The sequence below is a fragment of the Arvicanthis niloticus genome, chromosome 6 (assembly GCF_011762505.2).
Source record: "Arvicanthis niloticus isolate mArvNil1 chromosome 6, mArvNil1.pat.X, whole genome shotgun sequence".
NCBI classification, from domain to species: domain Eukaryota; kingdom Metazoa; phylum Chordata; class Mammalia; order Rodentia; family Muridae; genus Arvicanthis; species Arvicanthis niloticus.
In genome coordinates, this window is record NC_047663.1 from 14,790,756 (window position 1) to 14,818,338 (window position 27,583).

Here is a 27,583-nt window from a genome sequence, read left to right on the forward strand (position 1 = left end):
GAAGGAGAGGAACTGGAGAAAAGAAAGAGAAGAGGAAAATGATATAATTAATAATCTAAAAATAAGTTACAATTACAAACAAAAGTAGCAAAATAAACAAATACATTAGAAACCAAATATACATGTATACATATAAATAAAATAATTAAAGAAAGGCCAGCATTGCAGAGCATGACTTTAATCCCAGCATTTGGGAGGCAAAGGCAAGCAGATGTCTGTGAGTTCAAGGCCAGCCTAGTCTACACAGTAAGTTCCAGGCTAGCCAGGAATACATAGTGAGACCTGTTTTGAAACAAACAAAGTCTACCCTGTAATGCAGGGGGTATAAATATGATCAAATATATTATATATGTACATGAAATTAATGCCATTAATTATCTAATTAATATTCACTTTAATGTACATGAAATTAATGCCATTAATTATCTAATTAATATTCACTTTAATTTTTTCCCTTGGGATTCAGCTGCAGTAAACCAAAACCTGGTTTTCCATCCATGGAAGAGCCCCTGGGCAATGTACCTCAAAATTTTTGACAGCAGTAACTCCCAGAACTAAACAACCACGTCCTGGTTAAGTTCAAAGTCACTTGAAATTTCTCTAAAGCCGGGCAGTGGTGGCGCACGCCTTTAATCCCAGCACTTGGGAGGCAGAGGCAGGCAGATTTCTGAGTTCGAGGCCAGCCTGGTCTACAGAGTGAGTTCCAGGACAGCCAAGGCTATACAGAGAAACCCTGTCTCAAAAAAACAAAAAAACAAAACAAAACAAAAAAATTTCTCTAAAGCTACATGTCTAATATTTAAAGGTCACAAAAATGTTGTCTTCCCCCTTTCACAATATAAAAGTAATCCTTTTCCAAAATACTCTGAATAAAGTAGACAGTCCAGAGGAGTTGTGCGATACATATCCGGCAGCTTGGAGAGTACCTGAAAACAGATTGGGAGGAAAAAGGCCCAGTACCCTTTTGACTGAATCCGATCCCTTGTGGTTATGATCCCTGGTGCTACCCTCAAACCGTCTGGATTTTAGGGTCCTGCCTGTTACTCTGTCAGCCTTCCCACCTATCATGACCAGGGCACTGGCTTTCAGCCTAGGTACAGAACAACAAAGGAAAGCCAAAGGCCACCATCAGCCTTGCAATACCTAAGGAAAAGTTTACCTGTTCTAAAACTAAATGGTACAGACTAATGAAAATGTCAGGCTTCCTGCCTTGGGCTAGGGTTTGAGCAAGTGGCACTGATGGCTTTCTTGCACTGAATTCTAACTATAACCTTCTGATCAATTTGTAAAGGGAGATATAGATGTAGATATAGATATAGATATAGATATAGATATAGATAGATAGATAGATAGATAGATAGATAGATAGATAGATAATGAGTCGTGTTATGTAACAAAGGCCATTTCTCTGTAAATACAGCGAACAGAATTTAGAAATTTGGTCCCTAAAGACAGCCATACACTTCCTCCATCTTAGCTACAGGCTTCCTAGACTGCCTGCCTGTGAGTGACCCTTCAGGCCATCCACATGCTCTCTGGAAACCAGAAACTGGAAGAGAAACCTTGGCAGGCTCAAAAGAAGCCATGAGGTCAATACTGGCAACCATGTGGACTCTCTGAAGCACAGGACTCTGTGATTCAACACTTCCTAATTAAAAAGTCTGTCTCCTATGAGTCTGAGCAAGAAATTTAATCAGTCTGTTTTAGATCTGAGCCAATAATGCTCTGTGGCAGAATGTGTTGGCTTTTCTTAACAAAGTTGCATTTTCTGTTTTAATATTACTACAAAAAGAAAATCAAATCTTTACTTCTTATAGATTCATCTTAATAAATAAATATAAAGTTTACTATATTTTCTTGTAAAAGAAATCAACAAACTATGTCAACCCTGAATCCAAAACAAATGCTCAATGGAATCAGAGCAGAGAGTATTAAATCAGAAGGTACCTCTGCATTGTTATAGAACGCCGTGCTGTTCTTCTCTTGGACATCCTCCCCCCGTGCTGTAAAGAACGTAAGTGGGTAGAAGTCTTTGTGAGCTGGCTGCTTCCCACTGGCCATCAGTTTACCCTCATAGAAAAGCTCGGAGGTATAGCTGCGAAAAAGAACAGAGGAATCTGTCAGCCAAACCCATGTTACCTACAAAGACTCCGTCAAATTCTAATACTAATTTATGCCCACAATTAATTTTTGTCCAAACACCTGTGATGCCAATAATGTCCTAAGAACACTGATAGTGATAACAGAGAAGGTCCCTATACACCACTGTTAAATGCATTCATTTTGTAAGAAATGAAGCCAGAATACAAAGAAAATGAGAAACGTTCACTGCTAGCTGAACACTGTGCTCTGTGAGGAAATCCCCTAAGCTGCATGTTCTTAGCTAACACATAATTCCACGCATGTGGCTCATACACCTCCATGTGTCACCTAACAACTCTCTGGTCAACAATGGACCCCATGGTCTACATGGGAGCTGAAAGACTCCTAGTACAACCAGCACACAGCACCAAGACAGCTCTGTGTCTGTGGTTATGCTGGAGCAAACAAACCAACAAAGGACAGGGATGCACAGTACGTCCTATTCCAAATAACTGTATAACCGCCCTATGTTCTTGCTGTATTTTATTATTTCAGAGTGTATCCTTCTGACTGAAAACACCCCTGTAAAGGGCTCGGTCATGTCGCACAGGCAGCCTCATATGCCTCATGTTTCTTTTTCCATGAGACTGAGTTAGGAGACTGACAACACTGTTGACATCTGTGAAACACACTCTATGAGGTTCACACAACCACAAAATTTAGTGACAGTCCTCAGACTGCATCCTATGCATAAGGGATGTGTAACTATTCATCCAAACACAAAAACACATGGACTCAGATACAATACACCAACTGCTGTCTCCAACCTTGCCAAAAACCATGCTGTCTAGTCCTAAACCCATCACTGACTACAAATGGCCAGCAACCATGGAAGAGCATTGTCACTGCAGAAGATGACAGAACACAACCTGTGCAACTGCTCCTAGGGAGATCAGAAATGGTCTCCACGGGCATGACAAAACCATTACTAAACTCTAGGAAGCTTTTACAGAGTTTGTTTCTGGCAATGCTCTGCTCCTTCAGCTGGATGCTGGTCACAGGACTCGTCATTCAACTGTCCTATAGATGTGTCTTTCACATGTGTACTGTATTTAAGAGGACTCTTTTTAAAACTCGGCATTAGAGATTTTCCCCCTTGAAATTCCTTTCTTTCCTTCTTTTAGAGCAGATAACAGAGGTATGCCATTTTTCATATAGATTACATATTAAGTCATAAAAAATATATCTATATAAAAACTCACAGAAAAATATTCCAGGCCCAGTAAAGCCTTTAGTTTTAGTACTCAAACTGCCTTATTTCTTATGAAGAATCACAACTCTGGATTTTCAGGTACTCTTTTAAAAACAACAAGTTAGGCATAGTCTGAAACACCCAAGAGACCACAAATAAATTATCTGTGCCTGGCCATGTGCTTGCCGGGTTCCCTCCCACAGCCCACAGGAAGTGTGAGTCAGAGGGGACAGCTCACACCTACTTGATGATAGCTTCATGGGAGCGATAGTTCTCACAGAGGAGGATCCTGCATGGAAACTCGGCGGGGTAATGCTCATAGAGTCGGTCAAGCAATGAAACATGAAGGTTTCTCTCCCTGGCAAACTCGCTGTAAACAAAAGGACTGAGCTGTAACAGACAAACATACAAAGAAAATTTAACCAGATTATATAAATAGTATTTTTTAATCTACTTATACACTAAAACTTCTGTATTTATATCTTATGTATTTAACATACTAAATGCAGGAGCAAGCCAAAAATTAAAAACAAAAAACAATCACTCATATTGTCTACAAACCATTTTACTACTCCATGGAACTAGACTAGAACTCCCACTTCTCAGTGTAACGCAACAACAGTATCTACAGTTATGCCGTCTCTCCCACATAACAACTTACTAATTTAAAGAGAATTAAGTCAGTTACTTTAAAACCAAAACTGCTTTATACTAGTAATCAATTGCTTTAAACTCGTCAAGTGACTACAGACGGCAAGCAACCCTAAAAGAGAAGATGACGGAACACAACCCACAGGCTTCCAAAGATCTGAAAATGTTTTCCATGGGCATGATAAAACTAATATTACTAATTCATATGAAGCTATTATAATAAACTGGGGACTGGTGAGATAGCTCAGTGGGTAAAGGTGCTTGTCATCAAACTTGATGCCCTGAGCTTGATCCTGGCATCCATGTGATAAAGGAGAGAACTGATGGCTGTGAGCTGTCCTCTGACCTCTGCGTGTGCACCAAGTATGTGTGGGCACACACACACTAAGAATAATATTTTTAAAGGACTTGCTTAAAAGATAAAATAATAAATTCAGACTGGATGTTGTGGCACACACCTATAATCACAGAACTTAAAAGACTGAAGCCATGCTTTGAGGCCAGCCTGGGCTACACAGTAAAACTTTGTCTCAATAAACAAGTAAATGCCTCAATAGACAGACAGACAGACGGACACTATGACAAATAAGTATTAACAATCAGCAAGGCTTTCTTCCATAATGAAACCTACTACTCTATATGCTAGCCATAAAAATTAACTCTAAAGGTGCTGGAACGAAGGCTGGGAGGCCAAGAGCACTCACAGGTATTACAACTGGTGTTTTAGAAAATAAAATATTAAACACCAAAATATAACTCACAAAACAGGGACTAAAATGACACCTACCTGCATATGATCACCAGCCAAAACAATCCGTGTGTTTTTAGTAGCTAAGGCTAGAGGCATAATGGTCTCACACTCCATGGCCTGGGCAGCTTCATCTAACAGAATGTGCGTAAAGAACCCTAGAAGATATACCACAGGAGAATACCGTCACAGAGCAATTGCTTCCTGCTCTGCTAGGCAAAGCTTGTTTAGTTAACCCAAGTCATAAGTGCTCTAAGGCCAACCTCAATCTAGACAATCAGCTTAAAACAGGATTTTTTTTTTTTTTTAAAGATTAGGGGCTGGAGAAATGACACAGAGGTTAAACTCCAATGTACTGCTCTTGGTAGAGGACCTGAGTTTGTTCCCCAGCACCCATGGTGGATAGCACATAATCACACAACTCCAGGAATGTGACACCTTCTGGACGCTGTGGGAAACTTCACGTACACACCTGTGTACACATGCACGTGATCAGTGCATGCACATGCACACACATATAAAAAATAAATGTTTTTAGTATTTTTAAAAGGTTAAAAAGAATAACTATGTTTTCTTTTGTTAACATTTTCTCAGAAACTGCATAAATCATAAAACTGCTGCCTACTACTTAAGCGGCACCTTTTCTAAAAGTGCCTGCCTGCCTGCCTTTCATTCTAGCCCTTTAGAAGCAGAGGCAGGCAGATTTGAGTTTGAGGCCAGCCTGGTCTACAGATTAACTTCAGGAACAGCCAGGGCTACATACAGAAACCCTGTCTCAAAAAAACAAAAAAAGAAAAAGAAAGTAAAGAAGAGAAAGCAAGTGGAAGGAAAGAAAAGGCAATTAATCAACCAATCAACCAATCAATCAATCAATTAAAGTGACTTAAATTGAGTCTTAGTTCTGTTAACTGTAAGATAATCACCATAGGGTTGGAGTGAGAATAGACTGGAATAAAATGTAACAGTACCTGCAGACCCAGTGAACACAGCTCTACCCCAGCCCTTCCTAGCCACTCCCCTCTCACCAAGCAGTGCTGCAGCAGCTAACTCTGTCTGCATACACTGCCAGGTATCAGCATCTGGGGAGAAGGTGAGTAAACACTCCCAAGCTGACCATCACAGACCCAGTTTGCAAGGACGCTGCCACTGTACCCTGACCTCTGAACACATCCTTGGATTGCCTCACAGCGAGCCAAGAGCTACAGGCAGGGAAAGGAAGTCTCATCTAACAGGGTCTTCCTTTGTGCCCAGGTTAGTCAGCTCCCTTATCGATTCCAACGCCTTTTTACCATTAAACCTAGCCTCAACAAGAAAAAGTCAGCTGCCAATACCTTCACTTAAGATAAATGTAACCTTTTATCTTTAAGTTCTTAAACTCCAGGGGCTCCAGGTGTCTATACCCTAGGCCAAGTACCAGAAATGTAAGTGACAGGAGCAGCCTGTGCCTTCCAGGGACTCAGACATTCAGCAGAACATGTCAGTGGCCTTAAAGGCAATTCCAACAGAAGTTAACAATTACAGTGAGAGCAGGACAGCCCTGCTGAAGAACCTACTGGAGTGACTGGACCGTCTTCTCATGCTCAAGTTCTACCACACTCAACTCACCAGCTTAGATTTCTGTGCTCATATAAATCAGACTGAGCTGGGCACGTTGGCACACACCGGTAAGCCTAGCACTCGGAAGGCTGAGACAAAAGAATGTGAGTTGAAGGCCAGCCTGGGCTACATATCAAGCTCAATGCAAGCACGAATTACAAAGTAAGAGCTTGTCTCAAAAAAAATAAAAAATAAAATAAATAAATAAATTAAAAGTTTAGATAAATGAAAAGTGATTTTTACATAGTCCTAACATGTACTCATAAGCTTAGGGGCTAGAGAGACGGTTGAAGAGAAAAGGGTGCTTACTGCACGGTAATAAGACTAGAGTTCTGTAGGGGTGCTATTTAGAAAACAGCGCCTGGTTCAGCTTGTTCCCAGACAGCCACCATGTTCCCACTGCTCCTCGGCTCTGACTGGGGCTCCGGCTAGTTAGATGCTAGTTAGACCCACAAGACGCCAACGTGGGGGATAGCTCTGTCAATCCCCCACACTGCATCCACAAAGCTCAGCTGAACCCCCCGACAATATCTACCATCCTCACAGTACAGTAGAAAAAAAGACTCTTAAAGCTTAATGATTATCTAAAGGATTTATATATTTAGAACTGCTCAATTAACAAGATGCCCACACAATTAGAGTTGTTACCCAATATCTAACCTTTTGATAGTAGTTGCTACCCAGGACAGCTTTCGACCCATCAGTGTGTTCTCCATGGCTGATAGCCTCCTTCTTCTCTTCCCCTTCCTCTATTTCTCCCCTCCCCTTCCTCTTTTTCCCCTCCCTTTCCTCTATTTCTCTCCCAGCTCCGCCTCCTCTTCTACTGCCTAATCACTGAGCTCCACTGTGAATACAATGTAGCAGAATAAGTATCCTGCTACAGAGTTCTGTTCCAGCACTCACACAATAAGCAGGGCATCCCGCCTATACCTGTAGGCCCAGCTCCAAAAGACACACAGAGGGGATCACTTGGGCTCACTGGCTTCTGACCTAGCCAAGAAAACCTGACCTCAGATATGCAGAAGACTCTGCCTCAAAGGAATAGTCAGAGTGATGGGAGAGACACCTGAACGCCTCTCTGGCTTCCACAGGCACACACAGTCACCTGTGCATGGAGACACATAGACACAGACATGCCTATAAACCCACACAGGCGCACACACACACTCACTTGTGCATGCAGATAGACAGGCACACTCTAGTTCACCTGGGCATGCAGACACATAGACAGACACTCAGACCCACACAAATAAATTCTTAAAAATAAGAAACCTTAATCAAGTACCATGACTGCTATTTCTACATGATGCAAAGGCAACTTAGCAAAAACCTCAACAAATCACACACACACACACACACACACACACACACACACACACACACACACACACGAATGCACGCACACACAACTGTCCAAATTTGAACTGATCAATAGTGAACAGATACCACCTAGAGAACAGGTGGAATGGCAAATGTTTTTCAGTCAAGGGCCAAAGAGCTTCTGTCCCTGCAGAAGATCCCGCTGTAGCTTTGCATCATAAAAGCAGCCACAGACAAGAAACAAGTTAATAAATGGACACAGGCAGCTGCATTCCGGTGAAAGAGACACCTGGCCAGATGTGGCCCACAAGACAGCACTTGTCACTGGAACACATCCTCTAACCCTGGGAGACAACCACCTGTGGTGAGTGGGCATACCAGGTTCAAGGTCCAGCTGGCAGAGGTACTGAGAAGTGTTCAGTGTGACCACCACCACTCGATGTTTAAGAATATCTTCCTTCTGGGGCATCTGAAAGGTGGAGTGTGCGCTTGAGATCAAACAGTACTGATGCACGACTGGGTGGACAGTCTTCACCCAGCGATTTCGGAAATACACCCTACGAGAGAAGACGGCACCTCCTGTTAGAATGTTCATAGTAGCTGATTATTAAATCACTGCACTGTCATTGAAGAGTACAGTGCCAAAAATTAACAACTAAATCTCATAATCATTCAAACCCTATTTAAATTTGAGTATAAAGTTTGTAGAGTTTAAATTTGCAGTACAAAGCTGCCACTATATGCCCACTGCATGCCCATGATGGCCTTCCCTATCAAACAGTTTTAAAAGATTTCAACATAAACTATAGGTGCCACCACAAAGTATATACCTAATTTTTTAAGTATTCAGACTAATCTTGCAACAGAATTAGCACACAAATGTATGTTTTATGAGCAACGGTTTTAAATTAAGTTTGAAACCTTCTATTCTTAAATTACCTTTTTTACCTTTTTCAATTATAGTTTTACTAAAATGTACTTGACTCAAATTTTAACTATTTATGATAATACAAACCATGGAATTAATAATTATGTGCTTAGGACATTTTTACTTTAGAAAATTTTGTAATAATTTTATTTCAGAAAAGTTCTTAAAATTATTATTTCAAAGGCCTTGGCTTCTGGAATCTGAAGATAAATTTTGAATAATCAAAAACTCTTAATGCAAATCTTAAGAAATTTCATCAAGTAACTATAGTAGAAAATATGAACAGGCCTCAGCTATAGATTACTCTGATGTACAGATACAACCTATACATCCAGCCTCCACTATCCCCATCCACCCACATGACAAAGACCTACTGGCTGCTGACTTTGCTATAGCACATAGGCGGAGTGCACAGGCTCTGGAGCAAGCACAGAGGCTTTGGCTTGGCTCTGAGTCTGATAAAAAGCCATCAACTGGACAGGGCAGCTGTAATGCCTCATGGTGCTAAATTCTATGATCTCTGGGCAAAACTTACTTAGGCAGAGTTTAAGGGCAGCATACTTAACAAACAGACAGGGGTAAGGATTCCAGTGTGTGCTGGCTTCTATGATATAAAAAGCTACTCTTGTGGCCAACTCCAATGCATCTGCATGATGTCAATAGACTTGAACATGGAAAGACGAGCTCATGATGTCCCTCATATACTCATACATGTGGATTCTAACCCGATCCTGAGGGAGGTGGAGGTGAGAGCAGGGAACTGAAGCAGCAGAGGACCAAGTCAGGAAGGTTAGTGCCAGGGTATAGACAGGAGAAGATGGTGGCTTGGGCAACACAAAAATAACAAACTGGATTCACTAGATCTATTAATACAATGCCAGCAGAATTCATAAATGAACTAGTGATAAAAATTAAGGCAATGGATGATTCAGTTTTGTTTTTAAAACAGAATCTGAGCCAGGCTGGCCTCAAACTCACTACACAGTGGCTGGAGAAGGATCCGTCCTACTGGTCCACCTGTCTCTCCCTCCTGAGTGCTGGATTACAGCCACAAGCCTCTAGCTTTGGAAACTGCACGAATGGCAGTAGTGTTTACAAAAGTGAAAAAATAAATAAAACAAATATAGCAGTTTTCAAGTCAGAGTATTAACAGTAGCAAAGGATGCGTTTAAGGTCATTATCCAAAATATACAACTGAGAATATAAATGTAGCTCAGAGGTAAAGCTTGTAATATGCTTAAAGCCCTGGGTTCCCAGCACCACAGGGGAAAAAAAGACATACAGAAATATACATGAGACAGTATATTTACATATTTCCTAGAAACAAAACAATCCACATATTCCATATGACTTAAATTTATCCTTAAAACAGCAGATGATCTAGTATATATAATTTTAATTCACTGGGGTCTTGTACATGTAATAAATTCATATACAGTAAGCAACTACAAATGCTACTACTTAGAACAGGAATTGTCAAGAAATGATGATTCCCCCATCTTTTTTTTTTTTTAAAGGAAAATCTGTTTCTTTAAAGACTATCTATCCAAATGGCAGCTGCCATCCACTGAGCAACAGCACTTCCTATGGATGACCCGTCCCACTGCACTATGACAGAACCTTATCCTCAGAGCCACTAGCAAAACTGAAACTGCTTTCCTCATACTTCTCCTCCTTGCTTTTGTGTTTCATTTGTTTGTTTTATAACTTTGAGACAAACTTTCACTGTGTAGTTCTTGCTGACTCCTTATACAGACAAGGCTGACCTCAAATCTGCAATGTCTGTCAGCTCTGCATCACAAGTATAGATCACAGCCACTTGCTGCCCCATCTAGCTTTTTATGTGCTTTAAAAAAATAATCTCTAAATTCTATTTCTTTTTGTTTGTGCATATGGGGAGGAAGAAAGTCTGCACATATGTGTGGTGTATGTACAGGTGTACAAATCTTCCAAGTCTAAATAAAATAAAAACTGAAACTCAAATCTAAAATGTCTAAAACTTCCATATATTTTAGGTTCAGCTCAATTGGCACTACAAGGAATTGCATGAATTCCCATCCTAAGATGTGTGCTCTCCCATATTCACCAGAGTGCAGAGAAGCAGCCAGCCTGTGGTCAGCCTTGCTTCCTAGCAACAGTCTTTCTTCTTAGTTATCTATGGACATCTGGTGCCCCCTTGTGTTCTGCCTCTTGCATTAAGGAACAATTCCAGTAAAGCCTGGCTAGGAGTGCAGCAAGCCACTGCTTAGTACAGACAGGCCTGTGACGTTGCAAAACCCTCAGACAAAGCTGATCTTCCAGAGCAGTGGCTCATTCTATCTCTCTATCTCTCAAATCTCTCGCACTACTATCTACTATTACTGAGTAGGAAAACTATCAGTTATTCTGAGCGAATATTATAATGAAGTGTAAAAATTCAAGACTATAGCTCAGCCTCATCTGCAGGGTAGCACCTTTCCTAGAGAGAAAAGCCACACTAGATGTGCAGGGTTGCATAAAGCAAACACCCAGAGAGCTTGGCATTTCCCCGTTTTACACTATTTACTCCATAAAATAACCTGAACCTTACATATAAAATTAAATTATTTTTCCACCTTGGACTTAAGAATTCTTAGAATCAAGAAAAATATGAGACAGGCAGGGCAGGTTTTTTGGACCACTCTGACTACACTGTACTGGAAAATCAGTTATTATTACACATATATTACACATCATAGTAAATTCTCAAAGCCCAAAATAATTCCACATGGAAAGGCTGTATGTATAACCTAAAAAAATAACGGAGTCTACGCCCTCAAACGTCAAATACCCTATGCTACATAAGGGCTTCCCTCAAATGTTTCTAAGTCAGGAGCACCATGACATCCTACACTGCCACAGAACTAGACTGTTCATACACCACACACACACACACACACACACACACACACACACAAGCACACAAGTTCTACCAACACTACACATAAATAAAACAATGCACTCTTCTTCCCCTGAGAGTGAGAGCAGGCAGGGTAAAATGCTAGCTCCTCCTCATCCGCTGTGAGGTCAGAGGTTAGAGTCTACAGCCTCACTGTCACTGCATCCTTCAGTAAAATCTTCACTTTGAGAATAATAAGCATGCGAATGTTATCACTACATATAACTGGATCTACTACTGTGGTAGTTTCTGCTGTCTTCCAGAGCGAGAGGCATTTGTGTTAACATGTTACACCACTGCCCTAAACACTCTACAGCAAAAGAACAACACGGTATGGGCGTCTGTGTTAGCATGCTACACCACTGTTCTAAACACTTTCAAAGGGGTTTGGTCCCAGGAATTAAAGAATTAAACAGCATAACTTCATGTTTCTAGGCCTGGGCTCAAGTAGAAATAAGGGGTTAATATAATATGGATCCAAGTGTGGTTAAAAATTAATTTTTAAGCAATAATTAATAATCATTTATACAATTAGCCACTATATACAAGTTTACAAAATGGCAAAACTAAACATTAAGTCATATAACAACAAAAGCAAATGACAATAAATATGATTCTTCATTGTTTTCTGAAGAAAAGGATTTTTATTTTCCCAAAATCTGTATATAAATGCATTTTATGTTCACGTATAGTCACTGAACCTTTCTACAACAACCTGAACTTTCCTTTGATGCCCTGTCTTGTACGTGGCAGCACACAGCCTGGAACCCATCCTCAGTGTGCTACAGAGATCATTTCTGTGCGTTATGCTTCTCTAACGTGTGGCTTCCAGGAAATGACCACAGTTAAAATTTTACTCCCATAAGGAGCTGTCATTACATGACGACTCTGCTGTGCACAACGTGCCAGAATCTTAATCAAACTCAATTTGATTTAAGTGAATCACTTTTCTTATGCTTTTAGATGTACATACCAAAAACTACTCCAACCATAACAACAGTTTGACATGGAAAACTTAAAAAAGGATGTCTTTCTGTATACATAATGTTTCAGAAATGGTACACAATTTTTACGTTTTTTTCCCTTAATGTAAAAGATTTTTTCCCAATGACATAACTTTCCAAATGCCAATGTGCAGTTGAGGCTTTAGGTGCTTCCAAAGCCCTGACATCTTTACAGACACCTTTTCTTAAGAACAACAAAGTACAATACAGATACATAATAAGCCTTAAAAATACCTGAGAGGTCTTGCCTGGGGATTGCCTGCTTCTACATAGGGATGTAAATAATCCTTTATGTAGAGGTCAGCAGCACTATTAGAATGGGTGCAAATGAGAATCCTGCTGAAATAAATGGTGCAAATAAAAAGAATGATACAACAAAAGCTGGTCAAGCAGTTCAACACCAAGAAAGCAGTGGCCATCTTACACGTCCATTCCCTCACCCGCCGACACTCCACAGCCCACGGTGCCATTGGGAGTTATGTTACTCGACCCTAAAGAGGAGCTCCCAAGTAACTTCTACATCTATCCATAGTAAGTATTTTTAAACCCAGCCCTTGGAGTTCTAATATACCCATAATGTCTTAGCAGACTTGAAGTTTTGACAGCTATGTCAAATTACCTTTGTCTACACTGTCAACTTGTTCTTGTTATTTAGGAGGGAGGCGTGGTTTTGTTTTTTGAGACAGAGTTCCTCTGTGTAGCCCTGGCTGCCCTGGAACTCATTCTGTAGACCAGGCTGGCCTTGAGCTCAGAGATCCAGCTGGCTCTGCCTCCCAAGTGCTGGGATTAAAGGCAATGAGCTGTTATGCCCCGCTTACATTGCCTGCTAACTTTTAAAACAGCATATTCTAAGAGAATACAAACTTCATTGCTTGGAGGCTAAGAACAGGCTAAAAACTGTCTCTTCAGCCCTCACTCTCTCTCTAAACAAGAAGAGAGGTTCCGCCTGGTGAAGAGACAGGCACGCCCCCCTCAGCTCACCTCGTCTCCTGCTGCTGCAGTATGTGCTTGACGGCCTGAGCCAGAGTGAAGGTTTTGCCTGTGCCGTAGGGTCCGATGATAAGGACGGGTGGCAGCTGGATGGACAGCGGAGTGGTGATGGCCAGAACAGCTTCCTTTTGTTTTGCATTTAGTCGAGGATCCAACTGCTCGTCCCACTGTCTGTAGGAAGTGCAAACCTGTCTTAAACACGCACCTCAGTGGTGTCAGTCCCAGGACACACTTCTCCCTGAGCAGCATACTGTCTACAGAAACCCACGAGTACTCCCAAACCTCTTCAGATTACTGGGAGTCAAAGGAAGGTGTTCTGCCATGAACTCAAAACTAACCTGAGTTAGACTCTAATCTAAAGAAATCAAACGTTTGTAATCTATTTGCTGGTGATATTTCAAAAATGCAGAAAACTATTTCCCATAATGAGGAAGCTTCCACTTCCTCCACAGCAAACAGAATACCAAAAAACCAACTATCTAAATTTCTACTGCTAACTTATCGACAGGTCTCTGGATGGCTTACATCACAAAGAAAAGGAAAAAAATCTGCATCTCTTTGGTTAAGAAATATCGGTTTTTAAATATTGATTGATTAAGTGGCAGTTTTATAAAAGGTATCAAACCCAGAAAAACAGAATGTTTTCCAGTAGTCTCACACACAGACCACCCACACGGCCCCTCCTGTCAGAGTGATGAGCACCTGCTGCAGTAGCTAGCACGTGGACTGAAACTTGAGCTCTCTCACGAGTGCCCCTTCTGTGATGGACTTATGATTTGAAGATTTAAATGGATACCAGATGCTGAGACAAATCAAACTAAGGAAAGAGTCAACAGTATTCTTTGTCACAACTCCAACCAAAGTACTAAGTACTTCATCAATTTCGGTAAAATGGTGAACTACCATGTGTCATGTTGGGTCTGGGCATGGTAGTCCCATGCCCAGACCCAACATGACACAGACACTTTCATGGTTGCCCCGAAATCATCCCCAGCACCCTTTCCCTCTGCCTTCCTGCTCTACAGAACCTAGCTAAACATAACACTCTGCTTCCATGTTGTTCCAGGAGGAAAAGAGGTGCAGGCTAACAGCACTCCTGAGGCCAGCACTCCTGACCCGGGCCCAGCCCTGGGTTACCAACCCTGGGTTACCAGCCGCTGGGCTTCTATAACTCAGCCTAACTTACAACTGCAGGTCAGCTCAGAAAATAGTTTCATACACCCATACCTGACCTGGGCAGTTCCAAGATCCCCTGCCTTCCACATCCCTTCATCTGTCTACAGACGCATGAACACTGGCATTTGATGGGTGTCTTAAAGCCAAATGAAATAAGGCATCCATTTACGTGAACTAAAATAGTCATGTAAAGTTGTTTGGAAATATAATTGCATAAGAGAAGTTCAATCCACGTTACCTTCTATTTCTACCTTTTCTGATGATTTCAGAAAAAGACACTGGTTGAGTAATATCCATTAAAAACAACACAGCACACACTAACCACTTCCACCTGGGAGCATGGATGAGTTACAGAACTGTGGACAGAAGACTGTACATTAACTACAAAGCTAAGAGATTACTGACAAACTTACAGGATCAATTCTGTTGTTTGTCTGTATCTCTTTACTTAATTAGGAACCGATTCTGCTTATCAATTGTTTCAGTGTGGTGAGGGCCAGAGCAGATCAGAGACTTTATCAATGTCGGTCACCCTGTAATTTCAGGCAATGAATAATGAATATGTAAAGAGAACCAAAGATTGAAACAAACTAACAACCTGCAGGAGCTGGTTCTCTTATTTCACCATGTATATCCTTGAAATCAAACTGGAGCCTGGCCGGGCAGTGGTGGCGCACACCTTTTAATCCCAGCACTTGGGAGGCAGAGGCAGGCGGATTTCTGAGTTCGAGGCCAGCCTGGTCTACAGAGTGAGTTCCAGGACAGCCAGGGCTACACAGAGAAACCCTGTCTTGAAAAACCAAAAAAAAAAAAGAAAAGAAAAGAAAAAAAAGAAACAAACTATCGTCATTGTACCAGCATTTAAAAAGAGAAAGACTTGAACATGCTCACTATGATATTATAGTTCCTACAGTTAAAAATATAAACTTTCTCCAAGTCTACTCTCAGTGTAAAAAATTGTTTTGTGGGTTTTTTTTTTTTTTCCTTAGCTGTGTTTTGATTTTTTTTTTTTTTTGACAGGGTTTTGTTTCAAGATAGGGTTTTTCTGTGTAGCCCTGGCTGGCCATAAACTCAAAGACCTGCTCTGCCTCTCTGCCTCTCTGCCTGCCTCTGCCTGGCTCTGCCTGCCTCTCTTCTACTCTCAGTGTAAAAAATTGTTTTGTGGGTTTTTTTTTTTTTTCCTTAGCTGTGTTTTGATTTATTTTTTTTTGACAGGGTTTTGTTTCAAGATAGGGTTTTTCTGTGTAGCCCTGGCTGGCCATAAACTCAAAGACCTGCTCTGCTTCTCTGCCTCTCTGCCTCTCTGCCTGCCTCTGCCTGCCTCTGCCTGCCTCTCTCTGCCTCTCTTCCCCCTCTGCCCCTCTGCTTCTGCCTCCCAAGTGCTGGGATTAAAGGTGTGTGCCACCACCACTGGCAAATTTTTTTTTTTTTTTGTTTTTTTGTTTTTGTTTTTTTGTTTTTTCCAGACAGGGTTTCTCTGTGTAGCTCCGGCTGTCCTGGAACTCACTCTGTAGACCAGGCTAGCCTCAAACTCAGAAATCCCCCTGCCTCTGCCTCCCAAGTGTGCGCCACCACCGCCCGGCGGCAAAATTTTTTAAAGTGAGTAAAAATTCTTTTCCTCCCAGCACCAAATTAACTCTCAGTCTTCCGTGTTCTGGCCCAATGCACCCTGCAATTATTGTCCGGGATACACGCTCAAGAACAGTTTTGCAGCTTCACTGTCTACACTCCCTGATTCCAGAAAAGAGTATAAATGGCTACAGGTACCTCAGTGTGCCCCCAGACACATGACCTTCCACTACTGTGCACACTGCAGTAGTTCAAGTCTAGTCCTGTTTGAAAGCATCTGCTGCGTGATGTTTGCTGCATGACATCTGCTGCGTGCTGTCTGGTATCTTGACATGTGGGCAGTTAATAGTACTGTTAGATGCAATGAGCATATCAAGTGACAATGCCAAAAGCTTCACAAGGGTACCTCACATTTGAAACTAAGCTTCCTCTTTAAACCTGAAATTGATATTAACATCAATTTACAAGATCCTCTTGATATTTAGAGTAAATGAGACATGGCCTCCTACTTTACAGAGCTCAGAGTCCAGGGGAAAGTTAAACTGCACACAACTGACAAAATGGAGGAAATAATTCTGGAGAGCCCAGAACTGCTGGAGCCTGGATTAGGAAACGCGCTAGAAACTGAGCCGGAAGCATCCGCTCATCCACCTCAAGAGTAAGCACTTAAGCTGATGTGACGCTAAAGGACCAAAGGATCTACAAAAAGCTGATTCTGAGCAAAGACTGCTTGGCAGAGAAAGCCACACCAAGGTGAAGAGGCAGAGACACACAATGAGTGATAGAATCAGAGTCTCATTGAAAAGGTCTGAGGATCTCACACATCAATATATTTAAAGCTAATAGGCCAGACTCCTAAAATGGCTAAGGATGGTGGATTCTTTGTTCCATGGATTTTACCACAATGTTTAAAAATTTTCAAAGGAATGAGAGAAACATAAGGAGCCAAATCAGTATAGGAAGGCACAGATAAATGTCCAGGCAATTGACATTTCATAGCCCCTAACTAGAGCATGGGGACCGAGAAAGAAAGAAGACAGCACTGGACTTTTAGGCCGGATTGTAGCAGTGAAGTGAGACCCTGTGACAGAGCTCAGAATCACACTCTGATCCATGGAGATGTGCACATGATGAAATGTCATGGTTATTTTAGAAAACTAACTCTGGGAGAAGTATTTGTGTTGGACTAGACAACAGAGGCAGACAGCAGGATGGACAACAGAATGGCACAGAAATAGTCCAGGCTTAACTTAAGCAGCAGCTGTAAGAATGCAAAGAAAGATGATGCAAAGAAGCTGAGCCCAGTGAGAGCTGGATGCCCTGGGCTCCTATCACCAGATCAGGACAAGGACAACTTAGGACAGGGAGCAACAAAGTATCAGGGACTAGAAAATGCTGACACCTGCTGAGAAATTTGGCAATAAAAAGAAGCGGGGGCCGGGCGGTGGTGGCGCACGCCTTTAATCCCAGCACTTGGGAGGCAGAGGCAGGTGGATTTCTGAGTTCGAGGCCAGCCTGGTCTACCGAGTGAGTTCCAGGACAGCCAAGGCTATACAGAAAAACCCTGTCTCAAAAAACCAAAAAAAAAAAAAAGAAAAAAAAAAAAAAAGAAAAAAAAAAAAAAAGAAGCGGGGTAAGGCAGAATGGTAGCTTGTTCTAAGCACACCATGCATTGTTCTGTCTTTAGAAGCAGAGCCCTAGAATGTTGAATGAACTCGTATGTGCCACTTTTAGGCCGGATTGTAGCAGTGAAGCATCCAGGCCTCTGTGTTCACTCTTCACTTGTCAACATCCAGGTATCTTGGAGATCAATCGGTAAAGACACCAGGACCTCTGTCAGCAGGATAGGGCCACCACCCTGCCAGGCAGCCACCCAACCTTATCTGTATTGTCAAAAGACACTTCAATAGTAACATCATGTGAGCTAGGAAGGCAGAGGTTAGTGGAACAGTAGCCAGTGACAAAGATAAACAGAACATTCACACAGCTCCATACTCTTGGGACAAGCCAGTCTTATCTGCAGGTGGAGGTGACAGAGGTAAGTAGATCGACAACTGTACACCTCTAACTTGACAGCAGTTTCTGAAGAAGAATCGTCTACCCATTCCCTTCACTTTGCTAGATCACAATATCACCTACACCCCAAGATATATACTATGTGTGACCCACTGTAAAAAGGCCATGATCATCACATTCAAGTCAGTCTGGAAATATCCCGAACTGCTCGCTGTTCTATTAAACTGTGACCATTGAGAGAAGCCACAGAATTAACTTGTAATATAAATGCCAAATGTTTCATTCATGACCTGACAAACATAGGCTTGAGTTCAGTATACTGGCTTGTATCCCAGCACTAGAGAGGCTAAGGCAGGAGGATTGCCACAAGTTCAAGGTCAGCTTAAGCTACATAATAAGGTCCAGTCCAGCCTGTATGAGACCCTGTCTTAAAGGGTGGAAGGAAGGCAAACAATCAATAAAGTATGCTTGAACTGATATAGGCACTCAATTTAATATTAACAGTCTTCTTTTTCTAAGAATCTCTTTTCATACCTGTTGGGACTCCAAGGTATGGTAGGAGTCATACTGATGTCTGGAAACAAAACAGCATTGTCCTTAATCCTGTCTAGTGCATAATGCATTTCACAGAGGGGTAATCGGTTCAACTGAAACTGAAGCTCAACCTGAAATACAAAAGGAACATTTGTACAAAAGACTTCTGCCTCAACATAGATATCAGCAGTACACTAAATACTTCATGGAGACAACAGTTTCCAGGACAAGCTTAGAGTTTCAAACTATGTAATTAGTATCAGTAATTAGTACAGAAAACATTGGCCACATGTGTTAGGGACTGTAATAAGCAGCTGCGATGTATGATGATCTTATGTGATCATACTAATGGTATACATGATATTATTAACCTCATTTCACATACTGAGAACTGAAATCTTATAAACACCAGATAAAGGGTATCTGAGCCCATCATGCCCATAGAAAATACATTTGATAGCATCAGAACAAATGTGCAATACCACGTAGTATCATGTGTTGAGTGATAATCAACCTTATAACACTGTACTGACTGACTATGAATAAGGGTCCCTAAGTGTCCTATTTTTAAAAGTGGGCTAGCTTTCTAGTTAAACATGGCAAACTGAGCATAGGCTTCACCCAACACCATTAATGCAAAGAGAAGGGAAGCGGGCACATGCTGATCTCATGGCTCTGGATGCTGCAGTTTCCAAACCATCTGCTCTTCTTCTGCTGAGGTCAACGTCTAGAGCGTCTACAAGACTGGAACATACTTCATGTTCCTCAAACTCAAAGGTGACCGAAGCTGTAGTTCCAAACAGCCAGGATAAGACTTCAAAGTCACACACATCCTGGTCCAGGGGCACAGGTGAACACACCTGGGGAAGGAAGGCACTGCCTGCAAACATACCTGGGTGTCACAGTCAGGCCGCAGACTAAGCTCCTCACAGCATTCCCTGGATATCCTTAAAAATACATAGTCTTTTGTTTTTTCTTCAATAGTAGCTTCATAAACCTTCTCTTTGGTTCCCTGGGACTGGACAAGCTTCTCTTTAGGGACTGGTAATAAATAAACAGCATTGACCCTGGTCATCACCAGCCGTCCAGCCAAAGTGTCTTCAGACAGGGTTTCAGTAAGCTTAAAACGACCAAAAAGTTGTCCATTCTGAGCATACTTCGCACCCCCAGAAACTCCAGTGAGCATGAAGCTTGCTAAAATCTGCAATTGCACTTTAAGGTTGAACCTAAATCGAAAGCAGAAAACTAATTTGAGTACTTCTCATCAAAGCCATAAGAACTAGAAAAACACAACAAAGAAATTCAAATATAAACATATGGAATATAAAACTTTCTAACAATTCTACACTGTACAAGTTAGCACATATATATATATCTTTCTGTCTTAAATCCAAGCTGAAGACAAGTTACATAAGCATTAGCTGTGTTGAAGAACAAGCATTTTTAAAAGACTGCATGTGGCCCTGATGGGCCTCAGTGGGTAAAAGTGCCTGCTGCCAAGCCGGAGTTCAATCCTAGAACGCATGTGGTGGAAGAAGCAAACTGACCCCATATGTCAGCCCTGCCTCTCAGACACACACACATGCACAACCACAAGTAAATAGTTCTTCTAAGTCTGAGTAAACTATGGGTGATCTTTAATAAAGTGGAATACATTACTAGGAAAATCTGTTTGAACACAGTTGAGATAATTAAGAATTTAATAGCACCTCACCCAGGAGGAAAGACACTGAACTTAAAACTCCAGTGGACTTCAGCTGAGTGCCTGACAGGTAGGTCTTACTAAAAGAATCCAGACACAACGTTCTCTGTCAGTAATGCTAACAAATAACTACTGAAATAAAAGTCTACCTGTTAGTGTAAGGAGCGTCTGACTCTCATGCAGGAATTATGGAGGGGGAGAAATAAGCCTATTTTAGTAGACAACTGTCAGGATACTCATGCACCCATGTGTGAGGATATTAACATGAGCGACTATGCACCTGAAGGCATCACAGACGATCAAGACTAACTTACACAGTTAAAACCACTTACAGCAGGGGGTGGAGCGTATCACACACCTTTGATCCCAGCACTAGGAAAGCAGAGGCAGGTGGATCTCTGTGAGCTCAAGGCCAGCCTGGTCTACAAAGCTAGTTCAGGACAGTTAGGGCTACACAGAGAAACCCTCTCTTGAAAAGCCATAAATACATAAATATTCATATAGAACCTTGTGTCATGAGTGGCTCTTTAAATACAGCTGCTGTCCATACACTGAGAAGAACCTGGGTGATTAAAACCCGCTCAGGGTTGGGAGAGACAGATAGCACTGTCTCTAACACACTTCTGACTGATGAGACCTCTCTGTAGCTAACGGTGATGTCCAGGCTTCAAATCGCCTCCCTTGGACTTTACAGACACCCTCCTCTTTAAACTCCCTCCTCCTCGGATGTCCAGGGACTTCCTGCAAACTGTCCTCTATTCCTCCACTTCCATCTAAAGACACCTTCTCAAAGGCCCAGTGTGCCCTCACCTTACTCTCTAATGGATGCCTTTGTTTCTGCATTCTCCATGCCCAGACATGTAGCACCAAATAACCTTTGACCCCTCCCATGTATGTGTCTCCAAATCAATGCTTTCACGAATTATGCAAAAAGGCTCCACCATTCAGTTGCATGTCCATGCTAGCCAGGCAGTGGTGGTGCACGCCTTTAATCCCAGCACTTGGGAGGCAGAGGCAGGTGGATTTCTGAGTTCGAGGCCAGCCTGGTCTACAGAGTGAGTTCCAGGACAGCCAGGGCTACACACAGAAACCCTGTCTCGAAAAACAAAAAAACAAACAAACAAAAAAAAAGCATGTCCATGCTAAAAGCTGAGTTATGCTAACTGTGCCTCTCTCACCAGCTGCCATTCCTCCACCATACTGTCACAAAGCCCTGATTCTGGGGGCATCATGTGTTCCTACTACTGGTTAAGTCACTTGCACCTCAGACTTTTTAACCTGGATAACTGTAATAGATTCCAGCGGCAGGTGCTCTGACACTCTCTTCTGGTCTCCTTGGGCACCTGCACTCACATGCAAATACCTGCACATGCACACAAAGACAGACACAGAATTTAAAATAAGAAAAATCCTTTAAAGAACAGCACTTTGAAAGTTAATAATTCAAATACTTTAAATACAAAACACACCCTAAATGAACAAAGACAATTCTTTCCACTGCTGCACACCTCATTTTGAATCATCTTGAAGTGTATGCAATCTCAGCCTTCCCAGGAGGCAAAATAACAGCCAACAAAATTTCCAACTGCTGTAAAACCACTTGGCTAGCTCCTAAGAAACATGGAGGGACCAATGCCAGCATTTGTTAGCTCATTATCTCTGAAGTGATATTTTAATTTTCAAATTCCAGAGCTATACAGTAAGTTTGGTTTCATGAGATTTTTTTTCCAACTACATGAACAAGAATCAGACCAGTAACAAGAGAAGGCCTGGTCTACTGCTGCAGAGGAAAAAGCAAGGTAACCCTCGGAGGGAAGCTGGGATGTGGCTCCCACCCCCCACATCCACCCTAGGCCTGTGGGCAGGCAAGCACAGAGTAGGGTGAGCGAGCACTGAGTAGCCAAGCCAGTCAGGCTCGTACTGCATAGGTTAAGGAGAAGCACAGCTTCAGTTCATGTCTGTTTCCTTGGTTTTAAGATTTAGTCTTATTATTTTTAATTATGTTTATATGGAAGGCATAAATGTGTGTGTCAGGGCTCCCAGAGGCCAAAGTGTGGGATCCCTGAAGCTGAAGTTAAAGGCAGTTGTGGGCCACTCGATGTGGGTGCTGGGAACAGAAAGTAGCTCCTCTGAACCATCTCTCCAGCCCTAAATCCTATTTTTCTAAAGACTGTATCTCTCAGAACTGGACGGCTTTCTTCCAAGGTAGAATCACTGCATATCAACACATGGCTACGTTTGTTTTCTTTTTAATGAAGCCAAGGAGCCTGAGAGCCTCTCATAATTCAGTAAGAGGAAGTGCACCGTCCTTAGCACCTGCACACAGAAGCTTTTAGAAACAGCCTCACGCTGTGGCTCAGAAACTGCTGGCTGGCTGGCTGGCCTTGAACTAATGATCCTCTTGCTTTGTTTCCTCCGTGCTAGGATTACAGGTGTGTAGCACTAGGCCCCACTCTCCGGTAAGTTGTGCTCTTTTTTTTTTTTTTTTTTTTTGTAAACAGAATCTTGCAACAAAGCCCTGGCTGGCCTGGAATTCACTAAGCTCCACCTACTTCTGCATCTCAAGTGTCCAAATGTTGGGATTAAAACTAAGTGTCACTGTGCCAGGCATCTGGTAAGTTCTATTCATCCCAATACTCATATAATATTTTTCCTAAGAAAAGATATTATAATGGGAACAACACACATGCATATTCATGTGTTAATAAATACAATTTCTGCAGCACAGACTACAGGCACAAACCTTTCAAGATTTACATAAACGGGAGAAGACAGCTCAACAGATAAAAGTGTTAGGTGCCTGAGCTGAGTTCAATCCCCAGAACTCACTCAAGAGACTGGATGCAGTAGCCGTGACCTTTGGTCTCAATGAGGGCAGAGACAGAAGAGTTGGCCAGAAGCACACATATACAGTGTGACAGCAAAACAAGAGAAACCCTGCCTCAAAACTAGGGTGGAAGGAGAGGCACAACCCTGAAGACTGTCTTCTCACATCACGTGCTCACTTGGGCACTTAGTAGTCCATAGTCACACAGAGATAAGCACACACATTCACACACATGCACATAGACTAAATAAAATCTTCAAAACAACGATTTATCTAAGTGGGCCAGCACATACCTGAAACATGAGCACTCAGGGGGGAAAGGGGAAAGGCTGACAAGTTCGAGACCAGCCTATGCTCTACAGCCAGACTCCAGAGAGAGAAAGAAGCACAGAGCCCAAAAGGGCCGAGACACAGTCCCAGAATGCCGAAGATAAATTACACTCACTTTTCACACTGAGCATAAAGAGACACTCTGACAGGTTTATCCCATTTAACCTACAGAGCAGCACACCATACTTCTGAGGTTTACCTTTTCTTTTTTGGATAGGAGTTTCTGAATCTGTTATTAATGATAAGGCAATTTAAACAAAAAAGTGTATTGGCTAGACTCTATTTAAAAGGAAAAGTTATTAAAATGTACTCGCATCTCATTGAGGTTCAATTTTGAATACTCATACTATTTTACCTAAACAGAAGAAAAGTACTTTCAAATAACAATGGCCTTTTTAATGTTTCACTCGCTCACACTTTGATTTAAAACTACTTCTCTTACCCTGATAAACTCTGGTTTCAGCTCTTGGTGTGTGGCTGTAGCTAAAACATAAGAAAGTGAAGCACTTACAGATGGACATAATGACATGTCATCATCAAATCATTTTCCTCTATCTATCTTAAACCATTTCATTCTTCAAATAACTTTCAAAGTATGTGGCTTGCTTCCATGTTTATTCTTTTATTCCACAAATCCATAGTAAGTTAGGTGCTTACTATGGCCTGTACTCACTGTAAAACTTCTCAAGAGCAGGGACAGTTTTATACTCCCAAAGTGAGTAGAGCTGGTTCCAGAGTAGACACTCAGTAAGGTTTTGTGACACACACACACACACACACACACACATACACACAAAAACCCACACACACTTAACACAAGTCTTACATGCACTTCCATTAAAGACAGAATCCAGAGCACCAAGGGTGCTGGTGTTGGCTCATGCCTGTAACCCTAACATTCAAGAGGCAGCAGCAGAAAGACTAATGAGAGTTTCAAGGCCAGCCAGGACTTCACAACAAGACCCTGTTTCTAAATTAGTTAATTAGTTAAATAAAAAATACAGCTAGTGAAGCACAGTTATTTTAATACCCATCTCTACTTAAGCATGTCTTCATTATAAAGTTAAAATCATCATTATAAAGAGAGAAAAAGGAAAGGAGTGGAGAGGGAAGATGAGGTGGAAAGAACGGAGGGGGACAGGTGGAGAGGGAGGACGGAGGGGGAAGGGGTGAAGAGGTGGGAGGAGGCGCTCAGAGAACATACCTGCTGACTTCTTTATACTGGGCTATCTCCTCAATATAAAGCAGGTCGTGCAGCCGTGACTGATAGTTTGTCTTGGTCAATGATTTGTCTAAAACGGACTGTGTAAACAGCTGGTCAGCAGAAAGAGGAATTTGGTATCTGATCAAAAGGCTCTTCTCCAAATCAGTAGTTTCATTAGGTTCAAAATCTACAATAGTCTTAGAAGAAGAATCCCAGCGCTTGGCTGTGGTTAGCAGCTGCTGCTTTGCATGCATCAGGTATTCAAGATCTACACAAAAACATGGAAGACATTCATAAAGGAACATGACATCAAACTCTCGGATGTGTTCAGTACTCATTTCTGTAACAGTTTCATATACCTGAGGTGAGACTCTGAGAGATAAGCAGCACAGAACTCAGACAGTACTTTCCCCATACCACACATATTTTGACTATCTTAACAAAATACATTATTAGGAATCCATATAAGAGCACCTTTTTATATGTTAGGCTGGATCATGCCACAAAGAGTTATTTGGGGAAATTCGGAACTAAACTCTTCAGTGAAGAGCAATCTGATGTACAGGAGAAAGAGATGACAAATTCCTAGTGTGACAGACTGTACCACATGAGGCAGAACAGTCCCTTTCCTCTGCACCGTAGCAGGACCTGCCCCATAAACACAGAGAATAGAAGTCTGCAGAGCTCTGGGCTCTGCTGTCTGGGAGGACGTCTCTCAGCCAACAGCACCAATCCTTTAGAAGACAGACAACACTGTCGTCTCCATGACACATGTGACTGGAAGCCATATATATGCCACTTCTTAAAGTCCATGTTAAACTGAACAAAATTACACGGTAAGCAGGGTTCAAAATCAAGAACTGAAAGAGATGTAACATAAACTAGCAAGGATGAAGCCACAGTGAGCTCACAGTGCCCTACCTGAGACATACTCAGTGGAGCCAGCCCACATTAGAAGAGCAAGAGTTGGCCAAATGATGAAAAGTTGTTCAATTGACTCATTAGGCCAAGATTCAGTTTTGGTGTAAGAGGAAGACTTCCCTACTTCAGACAGTGCTCAGGGAAAGTTACACTAAGCTATGTCTGAATTAGAACAGGCAAGGCTGCAACCTCTCATTCAGTTATTGCTTCAGCATGTTTGTTTTATTATTTTGTGGTGCTGGAGATGAAACCCAAAGCCCAACATATCTACCACTGAACTACACCCAAAGCTCTGACACTGCAAACTCTAGATGCCACATATGCACAAAAACACACAGTCACTCACAAATAAATTTCATGACAGTAGCAAGTATCTTAACATCTTAATAAAAACATATAAAGAAAGGCTCTAACTTCTAATATTGACCCTTGCGAAAGCACTTTTCTAAGAATGGTGCTGTTCCTCATATGGTAGCATAAGCACAATGATCACGCCGGTAAGGACGCGCTACCTATTAAAACTACACTTCAGACTACTCTGGGGGCTGCAGAGATGGCTTGGCAACTAAGAACACTTACTGCTCTTTTCAGAGGACCAGAGTACGGCTTCCAGAACCCAAGATGGATGACTTACAGCCACCCATAACTCCAGCTCCAGACACCCTCTTCTGACATCCATAGATACCAACACAGAGAGGGGCACAGAGGGAAAGAGGGAGGGAGAGGAAGAAGGAGAGGAAGGAGAGACAGAGAAAGAGATGGACAGACTCAGAGACAAAGAAACACAGAGAGATAGACAGATTTAAGTAAAGAAATGCTCTTCACTGGATTAGGTATGGTGGCACACAGTGTTAACCTCAGCATTTAGGAGAAAGGCAAATTTCTGTGAGTTCATGGCCAGCCTGGTAAACAGAGCAAGATCCAAGCCATTCAGGGCTATAAAATAAGACCCTGTATTAATAAAGAAAAATAGTATGTAGAAGGATCTCAAACTTTTATTATAAAGTGGGAAACTTACATTTCATAATTATATTTTTATTTAAGTGAATTCAGACTATGTTTAAAGCAACACATTCTCATGTCATTTAAAAGTCACTGACTATTCCTGTGTTCCTTAAGGTGCTTGGACAATAACAGACCTAAAATGGTCTCCCAAGACCACTGTTGTAATGTTAAAATCTATACAAATTATACAGAAATTCAACTTCTCTACTTCTGACTAGAGGTATTCAGATTTTGGGGACATGGCATAGGCATGTTTTGACATTTTATGTAGATAATGCCATAATTCGTACTTTGGTTTTAGGAAATTACTAGAGCAAGTAGCACCACAAAGTTTTCAAACAATGTTACTTTTTATTTCATTTCTTTTTTGGGAGAGGAGGGTGAGAATTTCACTGTGTAGCCCAGGCTAGCCCAGAACTCATGGTTCTCCTAAGCCTGGGGATTAGGTTATGAGGCACCGTGCCCAGTGCTCTGTTAATAACTATGAAGGAGGGGAGAGCTATAGTCATAAGAAGGACCTGAGAACAGTCCAGGTGTGCAGCCTCAGAAGACAGTGTGTGTGAATGGCTGCAGGCTCCTAAGAAGAGGTTTGCTTCACAGAGCTAATTCTCACAGGAACCTGAGTCAGCTTCTACCTCTGCTCTTCATTCCTCTTACTTAAGGTTTTTTTTTTTTTTTTTTTTCCTTTTTTCTTGCTTTTGAAGGTGGTTTTGGGAAGGGGAGGTGTGGGGATGTTTTAGAGAGACAGACTTCCTCTATAGCTCTATGGCCTAGAATCTGTAGTCATAAACCAGCCTCAGTTTCTTGACTA

The 27,583-nt window shown here is 41.8% G+C and overlaps 1 protein-coding gene across 7 annotated transcripts in view; it reads right to left on the reverse strand.

The window, feature by feature from the left end:
• Positions 1-27,583, reverse strand: part of Helz (helicase with zinc finger) — a 131,277-nt gene that overhangs the window by 46,426 nt on the left and 57,268 nt on the right. For 4 of the 7 annotated variants that reach the window (XM_076935571.1, XM_076935574.1, XM_076935570.1 and 1 more), the window contains 9 exons: positions 24,847-25,114; positions 19,676-20,009; positions 18,784-18,914; positions 13,480-13,659; positions 12,733-12,837; positions 8,028-8,206; positions 4,773-4,891; positions 3,579-3,724; positions 1,948-2,095 (listed from right to left, as the gene is read on the reverse strand). In XM_076935571.1, the coding sequence (XP_076791686.1) occupies positions 1,948-2,095; positions 3,579-3,724; positions 4,773-4,891; positions 8,028-8,206; positions 12,733-12,837; positions 13,480-13,659; positions 18,784-18,914; positions 19,676-20,009; positions 24,847-25,114 (1,610 nt within the window). The remainder of the gene's footprint in view (positions 1-1,947; positions 2,096-3,578; positions 3,725-4,772; positions 4,892-8,027; positions 8,207-12,732; positions 12,838-13,479; positions 13,660-18,783; positions 18,915-19,675; positions 20,010-24,846; positions 25,115-27,583) is intronic. The other 3 variants (XM_076935575.1, XM_034506647.2, XM_076935573.1) reach the window with 2 other exon arrangements.